Raw genomic sequence first — 27930 nt, 5'->3', positions numbered from 1 at the left:
CTGGAACTTAATAAACCTGGAAATGAGCTGAAGTGGTGCCATCTTTCCAGCAGCGCACAGTTTCCACAGCCACAGAACGACACAGCGGACACGTCTTCTCCCGGTCAAACCAAAGGCAAAGGCACTCTTCACAAAATACATGCTGCCAAGACACAGGGTCGGGTATTTGTCAGTAGAACAAAACTTCCCTGTCTCCTCCATCTCCCTCCAGCCCAAAATGATTCCTGAAATACTGCTCCTGGGGACTGGAGATTCTGCCCCAGGAACACCGTTAGGGGGTGTTGGAAGCCTGCCCCAGAACAGGAAACTGGTGAAAACTACTCTGCTTCTGTTAGTGGAAATTTTCTGTAGTTCCAACCCTGTATGTTCTACACACGCCCCATCTTTTGAACCAAAGACGCCCAAATATTGCACCCCGATGGATTCTTACAAACATTGCATGTTTTAGGCTAATCAAGCAATTTGGCATTATTTATTTATGCAAAACACTTTTATGCTGCCTTTCACCCTAACAGGATACCCGAGGTGGCAAGTCTCATCAAGCCATGGGGAAGGGCAAGAAAGGATACTGGTACTTAGGGTTTGAAAATCCTGTTTAGGGCCTCCCTGGTGGCTGAGATTGCCCATGCACTTTCTAGTTTCTCTCCACTGCCATAAGACTAGAACCCTGCTTTAAAGAAGTCAACAAGTACAAAAATAATGCCATTATTCCCAGCATGCTGGATTCTATGGTCACTGTTACACTGAGATTAAGAATTTATTTAATTCATTTATGCCCCGCTTTTCTCCCCAACAGGACTTAAAGTGGCTTACATAATTCTCCTCTCCTCCATTTTATCCTCACAACAACCCTGTGAAATAGGTTAGGCAGACAGAGTGTGACTGGGTAAGGTCACCCAGCAAGCTTTCATGGCACGAGTAGAGATTCCAACCTGGGTCTCCCATATACTAGTCAGACACTCTTAATCACACTGGCTTTAGAGCAGCCATACTGGATTAGACCCATGGCCCATCTAGTCCAGTATCCTGATTCAGAGTGGCTAACCAGATGCCCCCAGAAAGGCACAAGAGGCAAAAGCCTCCACTGTTGTTTCCCCTCAAACACAATAGTATTCAGAGGGTTACTGCCTCAGGATGGGGAGGTTCACTTTAGTTGTCATGGCCAGTAGCCACTGATAGTCTTCTTCATGAATCTGTCTAATCTCCTTTTAAAGCCAGCGGAACTAGCAGCCATCACTACTTCTGTGTTAATGAATTCTACGAGGTAATAGCCCTTTTCAGTGACTCCTCTCTTTTATCTGTCCAGAATCTGCTGCCCATCAACTTCATAGGCGCACCCAAGTTCTAGTATTATGAGGGAGAAAAAGTTCTCTCAGTCCACTTTCTCCACTCCATGGGTAATTTATAAATCTTTATCCTGTCCTTGGGAGAAGCTCTATGGAGGCCTTGCTATTATTTTTCTAGCGGGTGATCCAGCCCATTTCCTGAGGTCCATGTCTGACTATGCCTTTGTTTGTCACCTCACTATTCTGCCCAACTTAAGTATCCTTCTATGTCTTGTCCCAAAGCCTATTTACCTATCGTTGATTCTCCCCACCCTGGTCCAGGAGCTTGGCTGGCATACCTCCTGGTACACTCAGCATCCTTTCCTTCAATCTTTTCCCTTTGTATGATGCAACCTTACACGAAGCCAGACTCCTTGTCCAGCTGAACCAATATGTTCTACTCTGGCTGGGCGAGTCTCTTCAACCTGGTGGGTAAGATGCTTTGAATTGGAGGTTCCCAAAACTGAACCCAGGACTTTGCTGCCCATGGAGAGCTTGTCCTCGATACTGGACTATGACCCCTCCCTTGGGGCACAAGGGTAACTCGTGCAGACCAGAACAGTGGAACGCCAATTGTCTTGCCTGTCATGTGTCAACCCAAAGGGAGGGGGGGGGAAAAGCAATAACCATTACCTGGCACAAGAGGATCAGCGGTTCCCTGAACTCGGCCTGGCAAATGGCACATATGTCCCCAGCCTCGCTGCACTGCTGATTAGTCGCACGGACTCCATAGTTCTGTCAAAGGAAAGATACTTTAGGTCTTGGAGCAGAAGGGTAAGGCACAATCCCTGGCCTTAGACCACATGCCTACTACATCAGCTACTCAGGGTTCTGGCGGCTTGACCAAAACCCATAAGGAGCTAAACCGTAAAGGGTGTATTGTGACACTCAAACACAGAACCGAGGAGAGCGAAGTTCAGCTTCATCCAGGTGAGTGTGGAGGGTTGGACTGTCTCCACCTTGAGGGACTTCCTTCGTTTTTTGTCCCTCCTTGTTCATGCTGCTGGAATCTTTATGAGCACAACCAGTTTGCTACTAGGGCTGGGAGGGTGTGAAACTGGCATGGAAGAGAGAGTATTAGGCTGGAATCCTTGATGACCTAAGTGATCTCCTAATCTGCAGTCTGATGTGGTAACATCCAGGAAGATCTACCCATGCAGCAAAATTATGTGGTCAGAGTCCTAAGACAGAAGAGAGTGTTGTACCATTTCAGGATGCAGGACTACCTTTATTAGGACCAACCCAACGACACATAGTGTGCAAGCTTTTGAATTTCACAGAACTCTTCATCAGGAATAAAATTTAAAGAGGAGGGGGAAAAGCACACTTTAAGCAGAATTTTCAGTTCCTAGCATTAAGGAGGCCTCTGCATGCCGAACTATGGTGGATTTGCTGACAGGCAAGGAGAATGAGGTTTTAGGTTGCTGAGTAAGAGGTAATAAAACAATTAAACTCCATAGCAAATATCCCCCCCCCAAAACAGGATGTGGGATGCCATTTTTTACTACTTCCTCACCTTGTTTGTTTGACATGTAAGGATATTTCAAACTAGCACATCAGGGAGAAAAAGCACAACACAGGCCTACCCTGTGCCTTCACCTTCAACTATACAGGAAAATTATATAAGGGCAGATCTACACATGTAGCAGAAGCCGGTGGGAACAAGGTGGTAGAGTCCTGACAGGGTAGAATGGACTGTACCACTTCAGGTTGGGTTGTCACAGTTTTAATGCAGCTCCAGTGCACTAAAAAAACTACTATGTTCTGGGATAAAACAAAGACCAGGAACACTACACATGAACACATGAAGCTGCCTTACACTGAATCAGACCCCTGGTACATCACAGTCAGTATTGTCTACTCAGACCGGCAGTGGCTCTCCAGGGTCTCAGGCTGAGGTCTTTCACATCACCTCCTTGCCTAGTCCCTTTAATTGGAGATGTCGGGGATTGAACTTGGGACCTTCTGCATGCTAAGCAGATGCTCTACCACTGAGCTACAGAGATCCACGTATGTTGGTCTGAGGTCTTTGGCAGAAGGGCAGGATAAAAAAAAGGGACAGATTGACCTTCTGGGAGAAAGCCTGAAGCCTCTTTTACAATTGGTAAGACACCCTGTAATTGGTAAGACACCCAATTACTTTAATTATAAGAATCGGAGCAGCTGCTTATACCCACCTGAGGAGTGCAAAGGACCTTCAAGGCTTTCCTTACGCTTCCCACCCGACCACAGATGTCGAAAGACTGGAACAGAAAAACAGGGAGATAAACTCTTTGTACAGTTGACACATAAAGACGGCATCTCAAGGAAAAGACTGTCCCTTCTTAAGGACAGAGGATGCAGTAATGAGGAAAGAGCTGCCTGTCAGCTACAAAAGAAAGGCCTTCTTCAAATAGTAATTACTTAACTTGTGGAACTCACTTCCACAAGACTTATTTATGTAGGAAATGTCTATGCTGCCTCTCCAGCGACCTGAGGCAGCCTTTCACAGTGAAACATAAAACACCGTAACAGTTAAGATTTTTTTTGTTTGTTTTGTTATGAGATAATTGATGACAAAGTTCGTCCAGCTGACTATAGTTTACCACGTCTTCGGTATCAAAAAACGCCCCCCTTTTTTGTTCTCTGTGTGTGTGATAAGTGCCATCAAGTCGCTTCCGACTCATGGCGACCCTATGAATGAAAGTCCTCCAAAGGCCTTCAAAGCAAAGAAACTTTTAACCTGGAATAATTGCAGTAGGAAGATTTATAATCTTTCTCCCCGTTTTTGATGACATTCAGCTGTGGCCTTCAGCGCTCACTCTCACACAAACTTCTTATCTCGTTTTCTCCAGATCGGTGGGCTTTTGCTGCTGTTCTGGTGTCTTTAGATGTTGTTTTTATTTCAGTTGTGGGTTGTTGTTTTTTTTGTGCTGTCAAGTCACAGCTGACTTATGGTGACCTTGTCATATTTTCAAGGCAAGAGACGGTTCGGAGGTGGTTTCCCATTGCCTGCCTCCACGTCATGACTCTGGTGTTCCTTGGAGGTCACCCATCCAAATACTAACACCAGGGCCAACCTTGCTTAGCTTCTGAGATTTGACAAGATCAGGCTAGCCTGGGGCTAACCAAGTCAGAGTATTTCAATGATATCAACCCTATTTTAGTTAGGTGCTGTGGAACACAGGCAGGATGCTGCTGCAGTCATCTTGTTTGAGGGCTTCTTAGAGGTTGGCCACTGTGTGAACAGACTGCTGGACGATGGGCCTTGGTCTGATCCAGCAGGGCTTTTCTTATGTTCTAGATTTGAATCTAATAGCACTTTAGAGGCCAGCAAGATTTTCGGGATATAAGCTTTCAAGAGTCAAAGCCCCCTTCATCATATACAACCATATTTTATAAACTTGACATTCTGCCTACTGCGTAGTCAGCACTTTGATGCATCTATACTGAAAAAAACCAGGATCTAAATATTTTAATTAACAAATAGAATCTCAGGTTGATGCTTACTTTGCAGAGGCTGTATAAGATAAGGAGCATCCCCCCGAGGAAGTAGCTGCTTGACGGATCATCCCCCATGATGTATTTGTACCACAGCTGGATGGGGACCAGGGAACGGAACAGCTGGCTCAATTCTTCAATGACCAAATAGAACTTCCCCTGTAAGACAGGGGGGGAAAGATCCATGTCATTCATCACAACTTCATGAACAAAGGGTTCAGATGAGAGACTCATAGTGCAATCGAAGGAATGTGTTCCCAGACTCATGAATGACCAGCTAACCACACACTGGACAGCAAAACAAAAGTTTAAAATTTATAACCTGCTTTTCTCCCCAACGGGGACACAAAAGCAGTTTGCAACATTGCTTTCCCCTCCTCCAGCTTATCCTCACAACAACCCTCTGAGGTAGGTGAGGCTGAGAGACGGTGACTCTCATGATCACAGCAGACAATGGATTTGATTTTGGGTGTCCAGATACGAGTTCATCACTTCAACCACTACACAAGGCTGACTCTTAATGCATATGTTAAGGAAGAAAAAGGATGGCAGGGCAACTCAAGGGTGCTTCGGTGCATGCTTGAAATGGCCCCCAATCCTGAGAAGAGCTGAGCGCTGTAGCCAGAAGGCTCAGGAGCTTGATATAATAAGACCTGAGACTCTCATCCAAAAACTTTCTCTACAGATGAGACGGTTTGGCTTAACTGAGCACATCTCTGAGGGACCTGCAAAGCAGTTTAGATCAGTGTTTACCTCCCAGCTAACTGCACCCCTGGGGAAGAAAAAAAAACAGCTTGAAAATACAGACATCAGGAGATGTTGTTATCCTTATTCCTTTTCTCCACCTGCAGAATTCTTGGCCTTGTTTTGAAAAGGGGGGGGGTTGCTTCCCTACCCTCCTTTGGGCCTCCATGATGCCATCTTCAAGATCTCAGACTGCCACCTCCCCCCGGTCCTGCTCCTGTGCCTACCTATCACTTTAACCTACCTCAAAGGGTTGTTGTGAAGATAAAATGGGGCTGGGAATTAAGAGGGCCATGGGCATTTCCCTAAGCGTCTTCAAAAAAGGGTCAGATTTGAGTTTTAATACAGAGGGCTACCAGGTGATTAAAGACATCTTGGATGATTAACAGTAGAGATTTTAGTTGATGAATTTAATCTATTAAATTGGGATCTGAATAAAACAATAGCTTGAAGGGGGGAGGCATACACTCTTCTTTCTGTGGTGGTTGTTTATATATGTCATAGAATGGAGCCAGAACAATGTTGCGGTTAGAGTGTTGGCCCCAGGATCTGTGAGACCCAGGTTCAAATCCTCCCTCTGCCACAGAATCTCACTAGGTGACACTGGGCCATCTTTTAGCTCGGCCTACCTCTGAGGATAGTTGTGATGGTAACATGGAAAAGGGAGAATTATGTTGCAAGTCACCTTGGGTCCCTTCTGCAGAGAAAAAAAAAGGTAAAGGTCCCCTGTGCAAGCACTGGGTCATTCCTGACCCATGGGGTGACGTCACGTCCTGACGTTTTCTAGGCAGACTTTGTTTGCGGGGTGGTTTGCCAGCGCCTTCCCCAGTCATCTTCCCTTGACCCCCAGCAAGCTGGGTACTCATTTCACCGACCTCGGAAGGATGGAAGGCTGAGTCGACCTTGAGCCGGCTACCTGAAACCGACTTCCGTCAGGATCGAACTCAGGTCGTGAGCAAAGCTTTGGACTGCAGTACTGCAGCTTACCACTCTGCGCCACGGGGCTCCTTCTGGAAAGAAAAGCAGTTATCTAAATGAAGTGTCAGTCACAGACAAGGCATGGGGTTCTGCATCGTGGGGCAGGGAACCTTGAGTATGCAGAAACCTGTAAATTTGTTTTTAAAAAAGGGGGAGGAAGCCTCCTGAGTATGCGGCAGAAATACTGAGAGCAACTGAGGATCAGTTTAGGGGGGTGGAGCTAGAGGGGATCGAGGAAACCGGCCAACGGAAATCCCCCAAGAGTTTATAGCATGCTGCAAAAGGGGACCGAGGAGTCAGACTTTTATTTGCAGTCATAGACCATCAAATGTCCTAAAACATTGAAATTAAACACATACATAAATGGTTACGGACCAATAATACAAAAGGTAAAAATGTAGCAGAGATTAAAAACTGGTATAAAGGGATAAAATCCTCCAAGATACGCATAAAACAGTAGAGATTCTAACCACAGATTGGTTATTCCAGAGCCTTAAGTGCATTTTGTCTTATTTTAGTTGCCAGCCAGGCAAATCTAGCCATACTAACAGATAAATTTGGTGTTGAATCTGACAAAAGGAGCTCTAGATGAGGACCATGGAGTCATTCTTCCAAATTCCCCATGGACTCTCTACTTGTTCCCTCTAAGCGTCGGCAGCGCAACAAAGCAGTGCAACATGGCCACAGGAGAGCAAATTTCAACGTATGTGGGGAGGCTGCCCCCAATGCAAAAGAACTGGATTCTCCGACTTCACCCCCAAACGCCCCCTCCCACTTCCAGAACACCATCTGCTCGTGCACCCAGTTGTGATGCAACCAGCGCCCGAGGACCAGGGCAGTGCAATCCTAAATAGTTACTCCAGTCTGAGCCCATTCATTTCAATGGGTTTAGCCCGGAGTAACTCTGCAGAGGACGGATTTGATAACGCTCACCCTGCGTAGTAGCAGTAAGCCGGATCACTGAACTGCAGCCAGGGGCTTGCTGGGGGCTTCCCACCAGCCTACAGCCCCGAGGCCAGGGGCCAGAAGAGGAGCTTACTCCAAGCACACCGCTCCAGGGCAATTTCCCAGCCAGGAAGAAGAAACCGCGACCTGCCTCTGTAAGGCCTAGGGTTGCCAGCTCTGGGTTGGGAAATACCTAGAGATTTTTGGGGTGGAGCCTAGGGTTGCCAGGTCCCTCTTCGCTACCAGCGGGAGGATTTTGGGGTGGAGCCTGAGGAGGGCGGAGTTTGGGGAGGGACTTCAATGCCATAGAGTCCAGTTGCCAAAGTGGGCATTTTCTCCAGGTGATCTGATCTCTATCGGCTGGAGACAGTTGCAATAGCGAGAGATCTCCAGCTAATACCTGGAGGTTGGCAACCCTAGCGGAGCCTGAGGAGGGTGTTGTTTGGGGAGGGACTTCAACGCCATAGAGTCCAATTGCCAAAGCGGCCATGTTCTCCAGGTGACCTGATCTCTATTGGCTGGAGACAGTTGCAATAGCGAGAGATCTCCAGCTAATACCTGGAGGTTGGCAACCCTAGCGGAGCCTGAGGAGGGTGTTGTTTGGGGAGGGACTTCAACGCCATAGAGTCCAATTGCCAAAGCGGCTATGTTCTCCAGGTGACCTGATCTCTATTGGCTGGAGATTAGTTGTAATAGAGGGAGATCCCCAGCTAGTACCTGGAGGTTGGCGACCCTAGTAAGGGCCCCAGCCTTCGGCGTGCGACTATGTCTTGAGCTGTGACTCGGCGAAGCTCCTATTGAAATAAATGCTGCTTAAGGCGTCACTTATTTAGGCGGGGGGAAAGCGTACGATGGAACAACTTGCAGCGGATGATGTTAGCCTGCCTTGCAAGTGCGGGGCGACTGTGCAAAAACACTGCTGTTGCCACCGCCCGCGCCATGCGCATTCTCCGACACGGCGGCCAGCTAGAGGAGCCATGGGGACAGAGCCCATTAGAGTCCTGGAGGAGCGGCAGCAGGCAGCGCGGCCCGCTCCCCCTGGAGTCCCCAGGATGAGATCACTCCGCAAGCCGCCGAACAAATCGAAGCCTTTGGAGAGCGTCGGCATTTTTTCATGATCTCATCCCCCCCTCCTGGGACGCCCAGTGAGGTCACGCCAGCGCTTATTCAAGGACCTGGGCTCCCTCCCTCCGCCCGCTCCTCGAATCCCAGGGGGCACCGTGGAGCAAGACTGTAATGGCAATGATCGGCGATCCCAAATGCAAGCCATTTAGGAGATTAGCAGGCAGGCTCCGGGCTTTGGATCAACCGCCCTTCCCTTTCTGAGGGGCTGCAGGTTGCTAATGACCGGGCTGTCACTCATTTGTTTCAGCTCCCCCACCCCCCAGCATGGATTAAGACTTTCAGGTCTTTACTTGAATGATACTGTTCCTGTGGCCAAGTCAGCCCTGGACAATGTCACACTAAGATCCAAATTAAAAAGGAACTGCATAAACAGATATTTAGATAAAAAAATACTAATTCTCTTATTGTTTATCTCAACTGACTGAGATAAAAACTGGGCAATTGCCAACGCAGTATTAAAACCCACCCCCGCTAAAAGAACCCTCAGATTTCCCAATTCACAAGCAGATTCCCAGATGAAAGGCTTTACCCATCTGTCTCTCGCTTCTTTGAGCAGGTTGCAACTAAACGAGGACTTTCAACAAAATCAAGAGACTTTTTTTTTAAAAAAAACTTCAACCAGTTCAGCATCCTTCGCAGATCCTACTACTGACACAATTCCATGAACGTTCATCTCCACCACATATTGATCCTTCTCTTCCTCCTACTAGCTCCGGTCGGGCTGAGAATGACTGCCCCTCTCATCACACGTGAACACATGAAGCTGCCTTATACTGAACCAGACCCTTGGTCCATCAAAGTCAGTATTGTCTGCTCAGACCGGCAGCGGCTCTCCAGGGTCTCAGGCAGGGGTCTTTCACATCACCTACTTGCCTAGTCCCTTTAACTGGAGACACCAAGGATTGAACCTGGGACCTTTTGCATGCCAAGCAGATGCTCTACCGCTGAGCCATGGCCCCTCCCCTCACCCTCCCAGCCAAGTGGGGATTTGAATCTGGGTCTTCTAGTCCAGTCATAGGACCTTTCAGGGGGAACATGAGGCCATGGCTGCAGTCTTAAGCAAAGTTACTTCCTAGTAAATATGCAACAAAACAGGGCCTTCTTCTGAGTAAAATTAAAACGTTAACAGCATTTCCCTAAATTATCAAAGCCTTACAAGCCAAGCCTTGCCTAAACTGGGATACTATTATATAGGTGATGAATTTAGCAGTCAGCACCCTGAAAGCCTCGTTTTTTAAAAAATGTTCCTAGTCCTCAAGGCTCCACTGATGTTCTTGAAATGGGAACTAGGAACACCGCTTGGTGAAATCTATGAAGGTAGGGTGGGAAGAGTAGTCCAAGCAGGATTTCCAGTAATTGGGGGGTGGGGGAATAAAGCTTCAATGCCCTGCCTCTCTCATTGCTTCTCCTGTTGGCAAAAATATAGGTGCTTACATGGCAGGAAATATATATATATTCGTTTGTTTGAAAATAAGCTGCAAATGCGCTTTTAAAAAATGCAGCCTCTGGTACTTGCCAGGGAAGTAGAAACGGTGGTGGCTGTGGGGGGGGGGGACTTTAAACCCCCCCCACTCCCAAATTTCAAGATTTTCAGAATTCTGCATGAACTAGCAATATTCGCACCAGAAACCCAATTTGGGGGAGCGGCATTTTGCCCCACTGGGGAAATTTACATGGCCTGATTAAAGGTTTCCCCAACTATGCAAACAGCGTCTCAATGGGCCATTTCAAGTTTGGAAAACAGCATGGGGAAGGGGTAAGCCCCCTCTCCCCAAGCACCGTGGGCCCCGATCCAAATCAAGCCCTCAGACACTCAGAGGTTTTGAGCACTGCACGCTTAATCGAAAGTCCTTGTGGTAGCCACATTTGAAGATACAAAGACTTTGTAATGTCTGAATCGGCCGGTCAGATTCAGCTACAAACTATAGGTAGCTTAACCACTACACCACGCTGGGACCCAAAGCAGCTTACATCATTCTCCTCTCTATTTTATCAGCGCAACAACCCTTTAAGGTAGGTAAGGCTGAAGGTATGGTACTGACACAACTTTACCCAGCAATTTTCCATGGCAGAGAAGGAATTTGATCCTGGGACTCTCAGATCCTAGTCCAACACTCTAACCACTACACCACTGACTCGCTATCAGCAGCACATTTCATAGAACGTGCAATCAATGTGGACAACCTCTGATGCTCAACCCATATGAATGGACTGCAGCTGTTTTGTACATTGCCCAGTATTCATGGTCGTTATTATTATTATGGAAATCTCCATATTTATACAAAATGTGTTGGGACAGATTCACATCCTTCAGCATCCCTGGAAGATTCCCCAAGTGCAGCTGTTTTTAGATGACACAATCAACTGGATCAAAGTTGGTTGTGAATGCAAACATTTCACCAAACTAGAGTTTGTTGGCTGGGAAATTAAACAAAGATTTTGAAATAGGGTTTGGTTTGTTTGTTGCTGGATTGGATCCAGCCAGCCTTTTCACTCAATCTTACCAGATTCCCCTCCTTACTACAACCTCTGTCCCATGTGGCTTCTATCCATGCAGGTCCCGTTATGCCCAGTATAGCCTTTGAGGGGAATACAAGCCCCCCCTTTCCTTTTTACCAGTAGGAAAGTTGGTTGGATCCAACCCACTGTGTGTGTTAACTGTGGCTTGTTGTGGTGCTTGTTTTCATAAACCACAGTTTGTCATGTACACTGTCCCTTGCCTGGCCACAGAGACAGCTGTATATGGAGGATGTTCCCCCTGCTGGCAGACAAGCCGAGGTTTACGCAGAAACTGGGATTTGTTAGTTATGCCTCACAGTAAAACCAGGTTTTGCAACATTAACCATGGTTTAAACAAACCACGGTTTGTTGTGATTTCTGAATGCAGCCATTACATGGACAACATATGAAACGCTCAACTTCTGTTCTCAACACAAAGGCAACACAAAAATTATTCAAAACCTTGCAAAAGATTACCACCCCCGCCCCCCGGTCAAAAATACAATTTTTCTTAGCCTAAAAAGCCCAAAGGATGCCAGCATCCAGGTTCTGCATAGCAGCTGTGCTCTCCCTTTTCTCTGGAGAATGAGGGACTTGGCTACATCTCCTGTGTGCTGAACAGCCTCCATTCAAAACAAAAAGAAGCAGTTACCATTTCGTTCAATATAAAACGAATTAAGGTAAATTAAAAAGGCCCAAGCCATGTGGCTCCTGGAGGCATCCATTGTTTCCCGCGCAGCAAATGGCAGCTTCTCATTTACACCGCTAAGCATCGACAGCTTGGTGGGCGGAGAGCTGAGAAGGGAAGTGAACAGATCTGCTCTCATGACGGTAAGAGATTTGGGGAACACCAGGTGCCCGTCCTCCTCCCCTTCCCTGCTGTATCCAAACAGCTTTTTCTGAACTTGCAGGAAATGAACGGGGTGCTTTAAAGATAATAACAATCCCACACAGAAGATGTAGGGTGGCACATGAAACCCACAAGCAGACTGCCGCACATGGGTGATAGTGCGTGTGACTACTGCCTACTACAGTGTGTGTGTGTGTTAAGTGCCGTCAAGTCGCTTCCGACTCATGGCGACCCTATGAATCAAAGTCCTCCAAAATGTCCAACTTTGACAGCCTTGCTCAGATCTTGCAAATTGAGGGCTGTGGCTTCCTTTATTGAGTCTATCCATCTCTTGCTGGGTCTTCCTCTTTTCCTGCTGCCCTCAACTTTTCCTAGCATGACTGTCTTTTCTAGTGACTCTTGTCTTCTCATAATGTGACCAAAATACGATAGCTTCAGTTTAGTCATTTTAGCTTCTAAGGTCAGTTCAGGCCTGATTTGATCTATAACCCACTGATTTGTTTTTTTGGGCAGTCCACGGTATCCGTAACACTCTCCTGCAACACCACATTTCAAAGGAATCTACTTTCTTCCTATCAGCTTTCTTCAATGTCCAGCTTTCACACCCATACATAGTAATAGGGAATACTACTATAGTAGATGGTTTTAAAAGAGGGCTGGACAATTTCATGATAGGTTTTTTTGTTTCTTTCTTTTTTGCCACTATGGCCAAATTTAGCACCCAGGTCTTGGTTGCAAGGGGTGTGGGGGTGGGGGAGAAGGATCGCAACTGGAGATGATCAACGTCCCCAACAAAGAAAATATTTTTAAAACATTTCAGGAAGGCATCTGTGCTGTGAGCCATTAGAGGGCCCTTGACAAATGCAATCTTACCAACCTCCTGCTAAGGCTAAAAATACAGATGCAGCCCCTTTCTTCTCTGGGACAAGGATTAATGAGGACTTGGGATAGCTCTTAGACAAGCAAGCAAAGGCTGCAGCCCTTTTCCAACTCCGCAATTTGTCTTGAGCTGATGATCTACATCGCTGTGTGTCGGATGGTTCCCCCCCTTTTCACAAGCTGGATTACGCCATGACCCAGCCCATTAATCTCCCCAAATAAAATAATAATAATCATTATCATCAGAGTGAAAGGGGGGGGGGGGGAGAAACAATCCTTGGACTATAGCCAGAGATAAATTAATCGTGCTAGCAAGCGGGACATACAGGGAGAAACCATTCCAATCCCACCTACTCAAGCAAAAGCCCCATTTAGAATCACTTGTGCTCCCTGCTTGTAGGTTTCGGCACAGGCTGAACAACAGTAAGAGTAGGCAGTTAATACAGAGCCTGTCAACCATGTTTATCGCAAAAAGGGGCTTCCATATATAGGGGGAAGAAAAAATAACCGGGATGGAGCTTTTGCAAATGATGCAAGGAATCTCCCCCAAACAATCTATCTTGACTTTTTCCCTTCTCCCTTAAAAACATCACTCAAAAGTTCCTCCAAGTGAAGTTTTCCTGAGAGAATGATACGTGAATGCAGAAAGCGGTCTTATATTGGGTCAGACTATTGGTCCATGTTGCTCTCTGCTGTCTAACTGGCAGTTGCCTTCCAGAGTCTCAGGCATACAGAAAGGATCAGGGAGGGGCCGTGGCTCAGTAATAGAGCATCTACTTGGCATGCAGAGAGCCCCAGGTTCAATCCCCGGCATCTCCAGTTAAAGGGACTAGGCAAGTAGATGATGTGAAAGACCTCTGCCGGAGACCCTGGAGAGCCGTTGCCGGTCTGAGTAGACAATACTGACTTTGATGGACCAAGGGTCTGATTCAGTAGAAGGCAGCTTCATGTGTTTATGTGACTTTCCCAGTATTTGCTACCTGAGATTCTGTAATTACGGTATGTTCAAAGTCATTTATTATCAAACCCACAGGAAACTTATTGCCCTTTGCAGTTCTTGCTTCAAAACTCATTGGATCGAATGGTATCAAATCCTGGTCAAGCATTCCTAAATGCACTAACTTTGCCAGAACTAAAAAAAAACAGGGATACTTAAATCCTCAGTGAGTTTGATATTAATGCTAGTTACAAAAAGAAATTAGTTAATTGTTTTACAATTTTTAAAAAACCCTGAATTAATGTTCTACATAATGGATTTCTGCAAGTAGTCCAAGACAATGGCTTTTATCGTTGACGACTGTCTATGCGCCTGGTTCCAGGATGCCTTAAATTTTAGCAGGTGGTCAGTAAGAAGAGTTTTGCCCGTTGGGGGAAACAGCCTGCAATGCAATCGATGGGCCGTAGATTCAGGCAAGACAAAGGGGGAACACATCGCTCACTGGAGTAAATAAAATGTTGAATTCACTGCCAGTGGACACAGTGAGGACTGGGAGCATGGAAAGCTTTACAAAGTGATTCGACATATTCATGAAGGAGAGGCCCATCAATTAATACTAGCCATGATAACTCACAGGAATCTCCACATCCAGAGGAAGGAAGCCTCTGAATACCAGGACGCAACATCTGAGGAAGGCCTTTGCATCTATATGCCTTGTTCTGGTGCCCTCCAGGGCAACTGGTTGGCCACCAAGTGAAAGAGGATGCTTGACTGGACGGAACACCATTTTGATCTAGCAGGGAACCCCTTTTTTTCTTTCAAAATTAAAAAGGGAAGCTAATCTGGTGAAAGGCAGAACAATGGAAGAATTTCAGAAGAAGTGGGCAGTGTATTTTGATTATTTAAAGTAAAAAGTAGAGTTCGGTGAAGAAGGGAGAAGTATTACAACAAGTATAAAATATCAATCAGATTAATGTAGCAAAAATATTTTTTCTATGCGTGAGTTTAACTTAGAATATAAAAGTGAAGTATAGTTGGGTGAGAAGATTTGTATTAACTATTTTGATTTAGTATTGCTTTGATAGATAGTTCGAGAACTATTAAGCATTAAGTTTTAGCATTGTAAGGGAAGATAGCTTGGGAAGTAGTGGGCTTATAGCTAATAGATTTAACCTGAATTTAGATTAAATCAATGACTCCTAAAATTTTTGCAATTATCTGAAAAGGAACTCCCTGAAAGACATTTATTTTGCATGTAAGAGAATGTATGTGAATGGAAAATGTTTGTTTGTGTTTGTAAAATCTTGAATTAAAAAAATTAAAAAGGGAAGCTGTCACCTGAACGGTGGCATTCTTGGCTTCCATGAAATATACGATCATAGTCAAACAAGTAGTCAACTGAATATTTTACAGCCAACTGAGTGGCACAGCCAACCCTACACCAAGACAAAGAAAAATCCAGTCCAAATAAGGAAGTTCCACCCCCACCAGAGTTTACCTTTGATTTGACGGCAAGGACAATTTTTGGCAGGGAGACGACCAGGCATTTCAAGGCAATAGTGACGTATTTGAGTACAAAGTCGGTTATCCCCACGATCCACATCAGGTCAAAGAAATCCAGCTTCTCCAGGTTGGGTTTCAGGAAGATGAGGCTGAAAGGCAAGACCGCGGAATGGGGCAATTACCAGACTGGATGCAGCAGGCTAAGCCTGACATCAAAATGCTGACAACTCCCTGGGGAAAAATGAACCAAGGCTTCCATATGGAATGAGCAAAGCCTGTTGAAGAACAAGCACTGCGATGCCCTACTAAAAAGCAGTACAGTAGGTCTGTGATGGACATGAGGATCTATGGGGGATCTTACAAAGTGCAAACAGAATGTCGCGGAATGAAACTCTGCTGTCTCCCCCTTCCCGCCACTGCTCTTGCATCTTCCGTGAAATAAGCATCGAGGGTTTGGGAGACCTTCTGGATTGGAATGAGGTGGGATGCACAGTGCTACAGTAAGTAGGGAGAAATCAGCAGAATTCCCCCCTGCTCTTGCTTCGTTTAGGAACAATTCTGCCCAACTAGCCAGTCAACAACCAGCCAACCAACCCCCCCCCCACACACACACCTCAGTTATTTTGTACTTCTTATGATACAGGTAGCCTGCTCAAGGTTGACTCAGCCTTCTATCCTTCCAAGGTTGGTTAAATGAGTACCCAGCTTGCTGGGGGTAAAGTGTAGATGGCTGGGGAAGGCAATGGTAGACCAACCTTGTAAACAAAACCTGCCTAGTAAATGTCAGGATGTGACGACACCCCATGGGTCAGTACTGACCTGGTGCTTGCACAGTGGACTACCTTTACCTTTATGATACAGGCCTATGAATTCCCCGCCACAGGCTTTTATGATATTCAATAGTGTAAAATAGTGCAAATAAATTCATGTGCGTTCAGAATATCAATAGCCATTAAATGGGATATACCAAAGAAGGGAATCCACAAAACGTAGTGCAGATACGGCCACAGTGCGATGCCGTAAAGTGCTCCTTGGAAGCCTAACAAGGCTCGCATGCGATAAATAAATAAATGAATAAGGGGGAGGGACCCAAAATAAAAATACTCACAATATGGAAACAGCACAACAGGTAAAACTAAAACCCTAAAAAACAAAGAACAAAACAACCAGAATGAGAGATTAAAAAGACACATTTGATGCGAATGAAAGAAAGAAAGGGGGGGAAAATTCCAAATCAATGAATGAGTAAATTGGGAAAGAAAAAGAAAATTGAAAAGAAAAAATCCTCGACGAGTAGCAAACTGAGCACAGCAACTTGGCACCATGTGTGGAAAATGAGGGGAGGGGGTACCTCCCGCCCCAACCAGGCTCCCCATATGAAACCCCAGCTCTACAAATTAAGCTCTGTGCATTTGGCAGGTTCGGAAAATCCTGCTTGATTAACAAGGATTGGCTGGATTTCCACAAAACCGATTTCCCAAATTTAATCTCCGCGGACTTGCCAGTCTTGACCTTCTGCCAGCCCTGCCTTTACCAAGGACATCTTGGAAAGGGTATGAGACCTACCGTCTGCCGAGACTACCGATCCTACACTTTGCCCCTCTGAATTCTAGGTATATAGTACCTGTGCCATTCAGTTCACAAACAGAGATGAGACCACCTTGGCCTGGAGATCCTGCGTGACTCTGGTAAGAATTTATGGGCCTGCCTTGTAACAGAACACACCAGACACCTTTTATTTATTAAAGAAGAACAAGAGTTGGTTTTTATATGCCGACTTTCTCTACCACTTGAGACTCAAACCAGCATACAATCACCTTCCCTTCCCCTCCCCACAGCAGACACCCTGTGGGGTAATATTGTTATATCCTGGCTTTTTCCTCCCAGGGAAGAAACTCAAGATTGACACCATCCTCTGCAAGGTAGTACATTCCAACAGCCCTCATTTACCAGGGACAGTCCAGGATTTCTTGTACTGATCGCTACGAAAGCACCATTTGTGTTCTACTTAGAGGAGATTTACAGGAAAAGGAATGTTGGAGGGAACTGCTGTTGCTTGCACCCTCTCGCAATCTCTAGGGTGGAGGAAGGAAATGAACCTTGTCTCTGGCGCACCTGTGCATAAATGTGCACAAAGGAACGCTACATAAAAACAGCCTGCTGGACCAGACCAAGGCAGCACCTCCAGTCTAGCATCCCCTATCCTCAAAGAAACCAACCAGCTGTCTCCAGAAGGTACACAAAGCACTCGGGCCCTGTTGATCTCCAGAAGCGGCATCCAGTGGTTCAGTGCCTGTGAATGTGGCCATTCCATTAGCCATCACGGCTGACAGAGCTTGATAAACCTCTACCCCCATGAATGTGTCTAGTCCCCTTGTAAAGCTGCCTACGCTAGCGGCCATCACTCTTCCTCATGCCAACAGGCTCCATAAATCAATTCTGTGCCGTGTGAGTAAAGCCCTTCCTCCCCCCTCCCCTCGAATCTACTACATTGGCTGCCCTTGAATTCTGGTATCATGGCCTGGAGACCAAGCCCTACGAGGAACGGCTGAGGGAGTTGGGAATGTTTAGACTGAAGAAGAGGTTGTGGGGGGACATGATTGCTCACTTTAAGAATTTGAAGGGCTGTCACTTAGAGGAGGGTAGGGAGCTGTTCCTGTTGGCAGCAGAGGACAGGACTCGCAATAATGGGTTTAAATTGCGGGCAGAAAGGGATGAGATGGATATTACATTTTTTTTTTTTACAGTAAGAGTTGTTTGACAGTGGAATGGGCTTCCTAGGGAGGTGGTGAGCTCCCCCTCACTGGCAGTCTTTGAGCAGAGGCTGGACAAGCACTTGTCAGGGATGCACTAGGTTGATCTTGCACTGAGCAGGGGGTTGGACTAGATAGCCTCTTTGGCCCCTTCCAACTCTATAATTCTAAGATTTTTTTCCTCTATATCTATATAGAGACATAAGGCTGCCTCCCATTCCACAAGTGGCAGGGGGTGAAATTCAAGCCCTTTACAGACAACACATACCAAGAGCCTACCAACTGTGCGGAGATGCTCCCAGTATGCATGGTTGCCATGTTGAGTGAGCCAGAGCAGTGTACATCCAGCTCCGTTAGATGCAAGAGACCATATTGGATTTTTCAGGTTTTGCATTCAGGCAGGGTCAATATACATGCTCCCCACGTTCACATAACATAGTGACAAGTAGCACACGCTTCTGATCCAGGCAGCAAGTAGGCTCTGGGTATTCATGATGGCACTGTCTGGAAAGGGATTCCTTTTGAATTGTAGCTGTTCTCTGAATTTTTTCCTTAATAGCTCTTCAATCCAAAGAATAAATAAATGCCAAACAGGCTCTTTCAAAATAAATTAACACAGGAGGTGGAGAAGAAGCTTTAGCAATAAAGCAACTCTAAGAGTTCAAATGAGACAAGACTCTGGAAAATCCCCAGTCAGATAGACAGCATCTCCGGTATGGCTTGAGGGTGGGGCACTGCCTTCCCCCCAAATCCTCTCTCCCCTCCAAGAGAGCCAGCATGGTGTAGTGGTTAACAGTGGTGGACTCAAATCTGGAGATCTGGGTTTGATTCCCCACTCCTCCACATGAGTGGCAGACTCTAATCTGGTGAACCAGGTTGGTTTCCGCAGTCCTCCACACGAAACCTGCTGGGTGACCTGGGGCTAGTCACAGTTCTCCCAGAACTCTCTCAACCTCACCTACCTCACCAAGTGTCTGTTGTGGGGAGAGGAAGGGAAGGAGCCTGTAAGCAGGTTTGAGTCTCCTTTAAGTGGTAGAGAAAGTTGGCATATAAAAACCAACTCTTCTTCCAAATGAAGGGAGCTGCTATTTCCCCCAATGGGGGAAACAAACCAGCTTAGAATCACAGGGCTGAAGTCCCTCACCTACTGTTGGCAGATTACCAAAGAGTCTCCCTGTTTACATCAGTGAAGGACTGAAGGGCATTCAGTAGCCATTCCCAGCTTGGTCCATCAGCAAACTGTCCCCGATTCTATTTGGTTTGGGTGAGCGACTCCTAGCACTTTCAGGTCTTCCTCCCTCCTTGTATTTCAAAGCCCACCAAAGAAGATGGGGTGGTGGTGGAGAGAAGCAAGGGTGCGGGGGAGCAAAAGGAGCTTTTCCAGGACAAGAAAGCAGGAGGGAGGACAGGATTTGAAGTATTGATTCATGAGAGCCAACCAAATCTTTCGGCTGCCATCTCTAATTGACCAGAGTGACGCAACCTCTTGGCTTTCAGATAATCAATGTGCCCAACGGAGAGGATGATTTCATACTCTGTGGTCAGTGAAATGCCCCCTCAGCCACTCCATCAGGAAAAGCACTGCCCAAACTATCTACCTAACTTGCACACTGCGTTCCTCCATGTCCTGCCCCCCAATCAAATGCTACTTCTCACGATCTGTTCAGTTACAGCAAGATGAGTGCAAAGCAATCTTCATGACTGCACCGCAAGTCTGTACAAGAAAGGATACAAAGCATAGGGTCCCTGATGCCTGCCCCAAGGTGGTAGAATCCTCTCCTCTGGAGATTCATTAGAGAGCTAGGCCTAGGTCCCACTAAAAGATGGTAAGTTACGCTGGGACAGTAAGTGAAGATAGTTCTACACATTACGGGTGCGGACTCACGTGACTGGAACAATTATGGAACAATAATAGCGCATATTTTTTAAAAACCCACGAATAGAAAGCTAGCATGTCAGGGAGATGGTGAGGCTAAAACTCATAGGTTGAAATCTTGGGGCTAGCCTTCTCAGTATGCTGACTCAGCGGGAAGTATAATTAGTGGACATATGACATCGGCCTTCTTCATGCTGGCCTCCAGCCCTTCCTCTCTAAAGAGATTCAAAGGGCCTTTTCATCGACAGTATGTTGCCTGTACAGGTTTTTACTGTGCTTGTCTGAATTGAGAAGTACTCAAGAAAGTCGTCTGGAGTAGCTTTTTGTAGCAAAGCGAGTCCTAAATTATCTCCATAGAAATAATTATCTGTTTTGCATTATTATCCTATCCATCTTCCAAGAAGCTCAGGGCGGTGTACACGGAGCTTCCCTCCTCTCCATTTTATCTTTACAACAACCCTGCAAATTAGGTGAGGCTGAGAGAGACTGACAGGTCCAAGGTCAGTTGGTAAGTTTCAAGGCTTAGTATGGATAGGAATCCAGATCTCCCTAGTCCTAATCCAACACCCTCATCACTATATCACACCATTTCTCAATGGTAAAAGTTGTACAGGTCTCTACATTTTGTAGACTTCTACTGGAACGTTCAATAACGCTTGTATTCTTGTGACGAAGAAGAAGAGTTGGTTTTTATATGCCGATTCTCTTTACCACTTAAGAGAGAATCAAACCGGCTTACAATCACTTTCCCTTCCCCTCCCCACAACAGACACCCTGTGAGGTGGGTGGGCTGAAAGAGCTGTGGGCTGAAAGAGCTGTGACTAGCCCAAGGTCCCCCAGCTGGCTTCATGTGTAGGAGCGGGGAAACAAATCCAGTTCACCAGATTAGTCTCCACCGCTCAGGAGGAGGAGTGGGGAATTCAACCCGGTTCTCCAGATCAGAGTCCACCGCTCCAAACCACCGCTCTTAACCACTACACCACGCTGGCTATTGTAAATGTAAGATGCTCATTCCAAGTAAGAGATGGAAATGGAAAGGCTGAGAAGGAAACCCTGACACGCCCATTTGATCCTGGTATATCTTTTTCCCAACAGAGCACACACCACCACGAGTCCCCATCACAAGAGAGAAAAGGGCACACCCTCCTTCAATACATTTCTCCCCCATCAAGAGAGAACCTCCTTCTGCGCTTTTCAGACCTGTACGTTTCCCACCAGGGACACGAGTTGCTTGCTTACCTGTTGTACAACTGTTGCGAGCTGAAGGTATACAGCAGGTACAGGGTGTTCCCTGCAAGAAAGGCCAGGATCCAGAAAACCACCAGCACCGACCTCTTTTCCTGAGGAAGGAGGGGGGGGATAAAGATTATATGGAGTTGCCTTATACCAAGACCACTGAATCTACTTAATGCACTATTGTCTGTTTGGACTTCTGTTGGCTCCGTAAAGGTCTCCCAAACACGCCTTCTCATTGGAAAGGCCAGGGACCAGAGCTGGGATTTTGGGTATGTCCGATGTTGTGAAAAGCTTGTGCTCAGCCATTGCGGTGTTTGCCACACAGGGACTGGCTTGTGTAGTTTCTCTGTTGCTGCTGTGGCTGCCAAGACAGTGCAGCAGCGAAGGGACATCCACATAGCAGATTTCCCCGGTAGTTTTTTTGTTTCAATTCAGTGACTGAATAGAATTATACTGATATACCATCATACCAATACATGTATCAGGTTTTCTGAATTCTCAGCTTTCATCTTAAGATCGGAGAAAAGCCAGGGAAGCCCCAGGAGGTGAAAGAATGTGCCATGATGCTGTGGGAAAGCAGGGGGAAAACCACTTCCCGACATCGTCAAACTCAGAGCAAATAACGGATGTGGAAATACTGTGATCCACTGACCTGCCCCCCCCCCCGCCAAATAAAGCAGAAGCAATGGAAACGCCAATGTATACAGTAGTGGTTCAGAAATGAAGAAAAAATGTCATAAACCAATCCTCAGTTCATAGAACTTAAGCAAACTTAAGGGTGGGATGGGGAGAAATCTATCATGCTGAACACAGGAAGCTGCTTTATACAAAATCAATCCAATGGTCCATAGAAAAACCCCACTGAAGCTGCCTTATCTATCAAGGTCAGATAGGTGAGACCAGGGCCCTTCGGGACCTTAAAGAGTTCCGCAGGTCCTGTAAAACAGCTATTCTGCCAGGCCTATGGTTGAGGCCAGCTACGGCTCCCTATATATAAATGCTGGCCTCCCTAACCTCCCCACTGCAGCAATAACTTTTTATTCAATCTGTATTTATTCCATCTGCTCGCCTTGCTGAAGTTTGTTTTGTGTTACACTCTAGAGGCGCCTTAGGTAAATTATATTATATGATTTTACACGGCCATTTTAAAACGTTTTAATGCTTTTAATGATTTAATGGGACATGTATATTTTGTAAGCTGCTCTGAGTCTGATTTAGGCCGGAGAGAGCAAGGTAATAAGTGGAAATAATAAATAAACTAAATATTGTGACTAGCATTGACCAGGTCTCAGGAAGAGATTGTTCACGTTACCTACCACCCAATCCCTTTTTAAAGCTGGACAGCAAAGGGAGAGAACCTGGAACCTTCTTCACAAAAAGCAGATGCCCAGCTGCAGAGTCACATGGGTGACCATAATGAGCAATAGAAGTTTTGGGCCTAATTTTCTATGTTAGTTCAGCTCACAAAAGCCGACTTCGTTGTCACACATTCAGATGCTGTCGCCTGCCCTTAATTTTCTGCACCATTTCTATGGGAGACCCTACAAGTAATATGTGTTTTATCACAAAGCCTGCATGCAGTAAAATTAATGCCAATGCCAGTCTGTGCCCTTTTGGTCCTGAAACGCCTTGTTACAGCTTTCAGCCTCATTTCAGGAGTGGAATCTCTCTTAGCCTCCTGGGCTGCATGAGATCCAACAGCCTGGAGATCTTACTTTAAGGCTCCACTGGAGCCTCCCATTTTGAAACCATTGCCTCGCGCTCACCTTCAAGGAGACTTGTTCTCGCAGAGTTGAGTTTGCATATGCAAATGTGCTGGCCATGCCGATACACAGAGAAATTCCTGCAAATGTAGGGGAGAGAAAGAGACCTAAGTCAATCTAGGTTGTTCATAGCCAGCAGTTGCTTCATCCCACAGTCAGCATACCCAGCCACTGAAGATTTTGGGCCTCGGTTGTGCATATCGGTGAAATGGAGCCATTAGCAATCAACATCATAAAGGGATCAATAAAATAGAAGAAGAGTTGGTTTTTATATGCCGATTTTCTCTACCTTTTTAAGGAGAAACAAACTGGCTTACAATCTCCTTCCCTTCCTCTCCTCACAACAGACACCTTGTGAGGTAGGTGGGGCTGAGAAAGTTCGGAGCGAACTGTGACTAGCTAGCCCAAGATCACCCAGTTGGCTTCATGTGGAGGAGTGGGGAAACCAACCCGGTTCACTGGATTAGAGCCCGCTGCTCATGTGGAGGAGTGGGGGAATCAAACCTGGTTCTCCAGATTAGAGTCCACCGCTCTTAACCACTACACCACACACAAGAGGAACAAATAAATGCTGGAAGGTGTGTGTATGTCAATTCCCCAATGCGCAACGGATAGGTGGAACTCAGCACAGACCGAACATTTGAAAGCGGCAGCCCTGTGCTGACAAGATCTCATGACTCAGTCCTCCGCCATCTAACCTGGAGTGATTCGATATGCAAAAACTCCATGAGCGCATCCCACTACAGATAAGCCAAATGAAATCACAGCTTAATGCGTCCGAAGATCATATAGAAGCAAACATCAGCCTTGGACTACAATCATCATCAGGATGTTTACAGAAGAACCTAACAAATATCATGCTGGATCAGACCAAGGCCCATCAAGTCCAGCAGTATGTTCACACAGTGGCCAACCAGGTGCCGCTCGGAAGCCCACTAGCAAGACGACTGCAGCAGCATTCTCCTGCCTGTGTTCCACAGCACCTAATATAATGGGCATGCTCCTCTGATCCAGGAGAGAATAGGTATGCATCATGACTAGTATCCATTTTGACTAGTAGCCATGAATACCCCTCTCCTCCATGAACAAGTCCACTCCCCTCTTAAAGCTTTCCAAGTTGGCGGCCATCAACACATCCTGGGGCAGGGAGTTCCACAATTCAACTATGCATTGTGTGAAGAAATACTTCCTTTTATCTGTTTTGAATCTCTCACCCTCCAGCTTCAGTGTCCGGCTGATCACTGGGAGGGGAAGGAGGGAGCGACCATTGTTCTGATCCAGCAAAGCAACCCTTAGGTCCTTAATTTAAGGAACATACCTAGCTTATGCTGGAAACAAATTTTAGCCAAGAGAATCATAATGAAGGGGAGCCCCTTCTGCAGCCAGGAGATCACGGCCTTCAGCTCCGAAAGGGCGGGGGCCGGGGTCCCAGGCTGGTCCTCGGAGCCCTCCTCAGCATGCCCGTGGCGGTCGCTGCCAGCCATGTGCAGCAAGGAGGATCCCCGCTGGTGGCTGTGGTGGTAGTGGTGGGGCTGCTGCCGGTGGTGGTAAGGCCCTCCTTCTGTGCGGCTGGTCCCCTCTTCCCGCGGGGCCGGCATCTGGATGAACACCTCCCCGCCGCCAACGGAGGACCCGAGGACCAAACTGGACTGGAAAGGGGTGGCTGTGATTGTGCCCGACGGGATGCCCCCCAATCCTGAGAAGAGCTGCTGAGGAGGAGGAGGCTCGGTCTTGAGGCTTTCGAAGACACCGCCTTCGTCCACGCTCGTCTCGGAGCTGATGGTCTGGCTCCGGCTTCTAATGCGCACACACACACAAAAAGAGGAGCAAACCAACGATTAGCGGCACTTGACCCTGTGTAACGTAGTAGTTAAGAGCGGTGGCTTGGAGCGGTGGACTCTGATCTGGAGAACCGGGTTTGATTCCCCACTCCTCCACATGAGCGGCGGAGGCTAATCTGGTGAACTGGATTTGTTTCCCCACTCCTACGCACAAAGCCAGCTGCCTGACCTTGGGCTGGTCATACTCTCGCAGCCCCACCTACCTCACAGGGTGTCTGTTGTAGGGAGGGGAAGGGAAAGTGATTGTAAGCTGGTTTGAGTCTTCCTTAAGTGGTAGAGAAAGTCGGCATCTAAAAACCAACTCTTCTTCATCTCGCCCCAGTAATAGTGCACAGTGTATGTGGTTTTTCTGTTTCTCTTTCTATCCCATTTGTATCTCTCCTCCCCCACAGAGCTGAAGATGGCAGGCAGAGTACTCCCCCCTCTGTTTTATTCTCACAACAACCCTGTGAGAGAGGTTAGGCTGAGAGAGACCATACTCACAGTCAATAACGACCTTCATGGCAGAGTGGGGGATTTGCATCAAGGCCTCCCCAGTTTGGCATCCTAACCATGACACCCCTGCACTGGTTCACAATGTGAATTGAAGAAGGGTTGGTTTTTATACCGTTTCTCTACCGTAAGGAGTCTCAAAGGAGCTTACAATCACAGTTCCCCCCCCCCGCCCACAACAGGCACCTTGTGATGCAGGGGGGGCTGAGAGAGTTCTGAGAGAACTGTGACTGGCCCAAGGTCACCCAGCAGGCTTCATGTGTAGGAGTGGGGAATCAAACCCGGCTCTCCAGATCAGAGTCCGCCGCGCATGTGGAAGAGCGGGAAACAAACCCGGATCTCTAGATTAGAGTCCACCGCTCTTAACCGTTCAGATATTCCACTTTGTTCAGTAACTCTGAATGCTGGCACCTTCTCAGACTACCCCTGCCCACCTCCAGGCCCTCTCTCCACACCTCCCTCCCTGCTAGTAATGACTTGAAAAACTGTGCAGCTCAAACCTCTCCCCAGGGTAAATGTAGAAGGCAGCGGGACCAAGGAATTCGGTTGATCATATGCTGTGATAGACCAGAAAATTCCTCCCTCCCGCCCTCCAATGGAAATCAACTCCCTGCCTCAAAGTGTGTCATGATTTAAAACCAGTCCTAAAATTGCCCCGTGCAAGAAAAACAAAAACCCTCCTCAAATGCCAGCAGGAGTCCGAGGCCACAAACAGACACCGCAGAGCTGCTGTCTCTCCTGAGCTTGGGCCCCCTGAGCTCTCCAAGTTTAGAACTGATGTGCATTAGGGGAGAGGTAGCCTGGTACCTCCCCACAGAATCCAGCATCCTCGCTGGACCTCATTCTTGGCTCCCGAGCTCGAGTCTCCAGATATCTCCCAAACTGGGCAAAGTCTCACTGGGCGCCAGTCTGCACCATGAAGGCTCTTTGCAAAAGGTTTTTATAGCTACTCCCAAAGGCTAGATAACAAACATACAAGCACGGCCCGTTATCTGCAACAGGATTACTTAGCACGTGGCTTTATGCTCCTAAAGTAAGGGGTGATGCTTCTAATAGAGTCTCCCAAGCTTTCGGGAGTCTACACCCCAATGAGGTGAAGAAGAACAATTAAAACAGTAATTAAAACCAGACTGTACCATTGAACATACACAGTAATTTAAATCTAGAGGTGCCACCGGTGCGAAATAGAGGGCATAGCACACCGCAGCATGCCACATCCCCAAGGAGCTGGGTATGTTTAGCCTGAAAAGGAGAACACTGAGAAGGGATATGATAACCATCTTCAAGTACTTAAAGGGCTGTCATATAGAGGAGGGTGCCGAGTTGTTTTCCGTTGCCCCAAAAGGTCGGACCAGAACCAACGGGTTAAAATTAAATCAGAGGAGTTTCCATCTAGACATTAGGAAGAATTTTCTAACTGTTAGAACGGTTCCTCAGTGGAACAGGCTTCCTCGCGAGGTGGTAAGCTCTCCTTCCCTGGAGGTTTTTAAGCAGAGGTTAGATGGCCATCTGTCAGCAATGCTGATTCTGTGACCTTAGGCAGATGATGAGAGGGAGGGCTCCTTGGCCATCTTCTGGGCACTAGGGGTGGTTGAAGGAGTTGGGTATGTTTAGCCTGAAGAGGAGAAGACTGACAGGGGATGTGATAACCATCAAGTACTTGAAGGGCTGTCATACAGATGATGGTGCCAAGTTGTTTTCTGTTACCCCAGAAGGTCGGACCAGAACCAACGGGTTGAAATTAAATCAAAAACGTTTCCATCTAGACATTAGGAAGAATTTTCTAACAGTTATAGTGGTTCCTCAGTGGAACAGGCTTCCTCGGGAGGTGGTAAGTGCTCCTTCCCTGGAGGTTTTTAAGCAGAGGCTAGATGGCCATCTGTCAGCAATGCTGATTTTATGACCTTAGGCAGATCATGAGAGGGAGGGCATCTTGGCCATCTTCTGGGCATGGAGTATGGGTCACTGGGTGTGTGGGGGAGGTAGCTGTGAATTTCCTGCATTGTGCAGGGGGTTGGACTAGATGACCCTGGTGGTCCCTTCCAACTCTATGATTCTAAGGTGGAATAGATCAACAGAAGGGGGGATGGAAGAGTAGGGTAGGGAGGCCAGCATTGATGGAGACTAACCGTAGCTGGCCTCAACCATAGGCCTAGTGGAATAACTCTGTCTTACAGGCCCTGTGGAACTCCCTAAGGTCCCCCAGGGCCCTGGGCTCATTTGATAAGCTATTCCACCGGACAGGGGCCAGGGCAGAGAAAGCCCTGCACCTGATCGAGGCCTGCCAGACACTCTTTGGGCTGGGGACCGCCAGAAAATTTGTGCTTGAAGATTGTAATGCTCTCGGAGGAACATACCAGGAGAGGTGGTCCTGCAGATACAAGGGCCCCAGACTGTATAAGGCTTAAAGGTCATCACCGGCACCTTAAACCTGATCTGATATTCCAGCTGGAGCCAGCGCAGCTTATTGTCAAGCGCTCCGAATCAACTCTGGGAACCCAAACTGTCATTTCTCCAGCACGTTTTCTTGCACCGTAACCGCAAACATTTAAAAGACTCACCTTTCAGGAGGGAGGCTATCAGTGATGCTGCTGTGTCGTCTCTGCATCTTCCTTAACACTTTGAAACACAACACGCTCAGCATTAACGTGGCCGCTCAACAGTGCCCAGGGTGACTAGTGGCGAACAGCAAGAAGCGGCACCC

General features: G+C 47.0%; 1 protein-coding gene across 2 annotated transcripts; it reads right to left on the bottom strand.

Moving 5' to 3' along the window:
• On the bottom strand, positions 1 to 27930 carry RNFT2 (ring finger protein, transmembrane 2). Of its 2 annotated transcripts, XM_056859565.1 has the most exons (9): positions 27788 to 27930; positions 24212 to 24690; positions 22897 to 22973; positions 21134 to 21234; positions 15261 to 15414; positions 4815 to 4964; positions 3503 to 3568; positions 1959 to 2060; positions 1 to 142 (listed from the first exon to the last, which is right to left on the bottom strand). In XM_056859565.1, the coding sequence occupies exons 1-9, from the start codon at positions 27868 to 27870 to the stop codon at positions 8 to 10; spliced, it is 1347 nt and encodes a 448-aa protein (XP_056715543.1). In that variant the 5' UTR covers positions 27871 to 27930; the 3' UTR covers positions 1 to 7. The 2 variants fall into 2 exon arrangements, with proteins under 2 accessions (XP_056715543.1, XP_056715544.1); XM_056859566.1 differs by lacking the exon at positions 4815 to 4964.

Source organism: Euleptes europaea, chromosome 13 (assembly GCF_029931775.1).
Source record: "Euleptes europaea isolate rEulEur1 chromosome 13, rEulEur1.hap1, whole genome shotgun sequence".
Classification (NCBI taxonomy): Eukaryota; Metazoa; Chordata; class Lepidosauria; order Squamata; family Sphaerodactylidae; genus Euleptes; species Euleptes europaea.
Note: the sequence above shows the minus strand (reverse complement) of the source record. Positions and strands in the feature narration are given on the sequence as shown.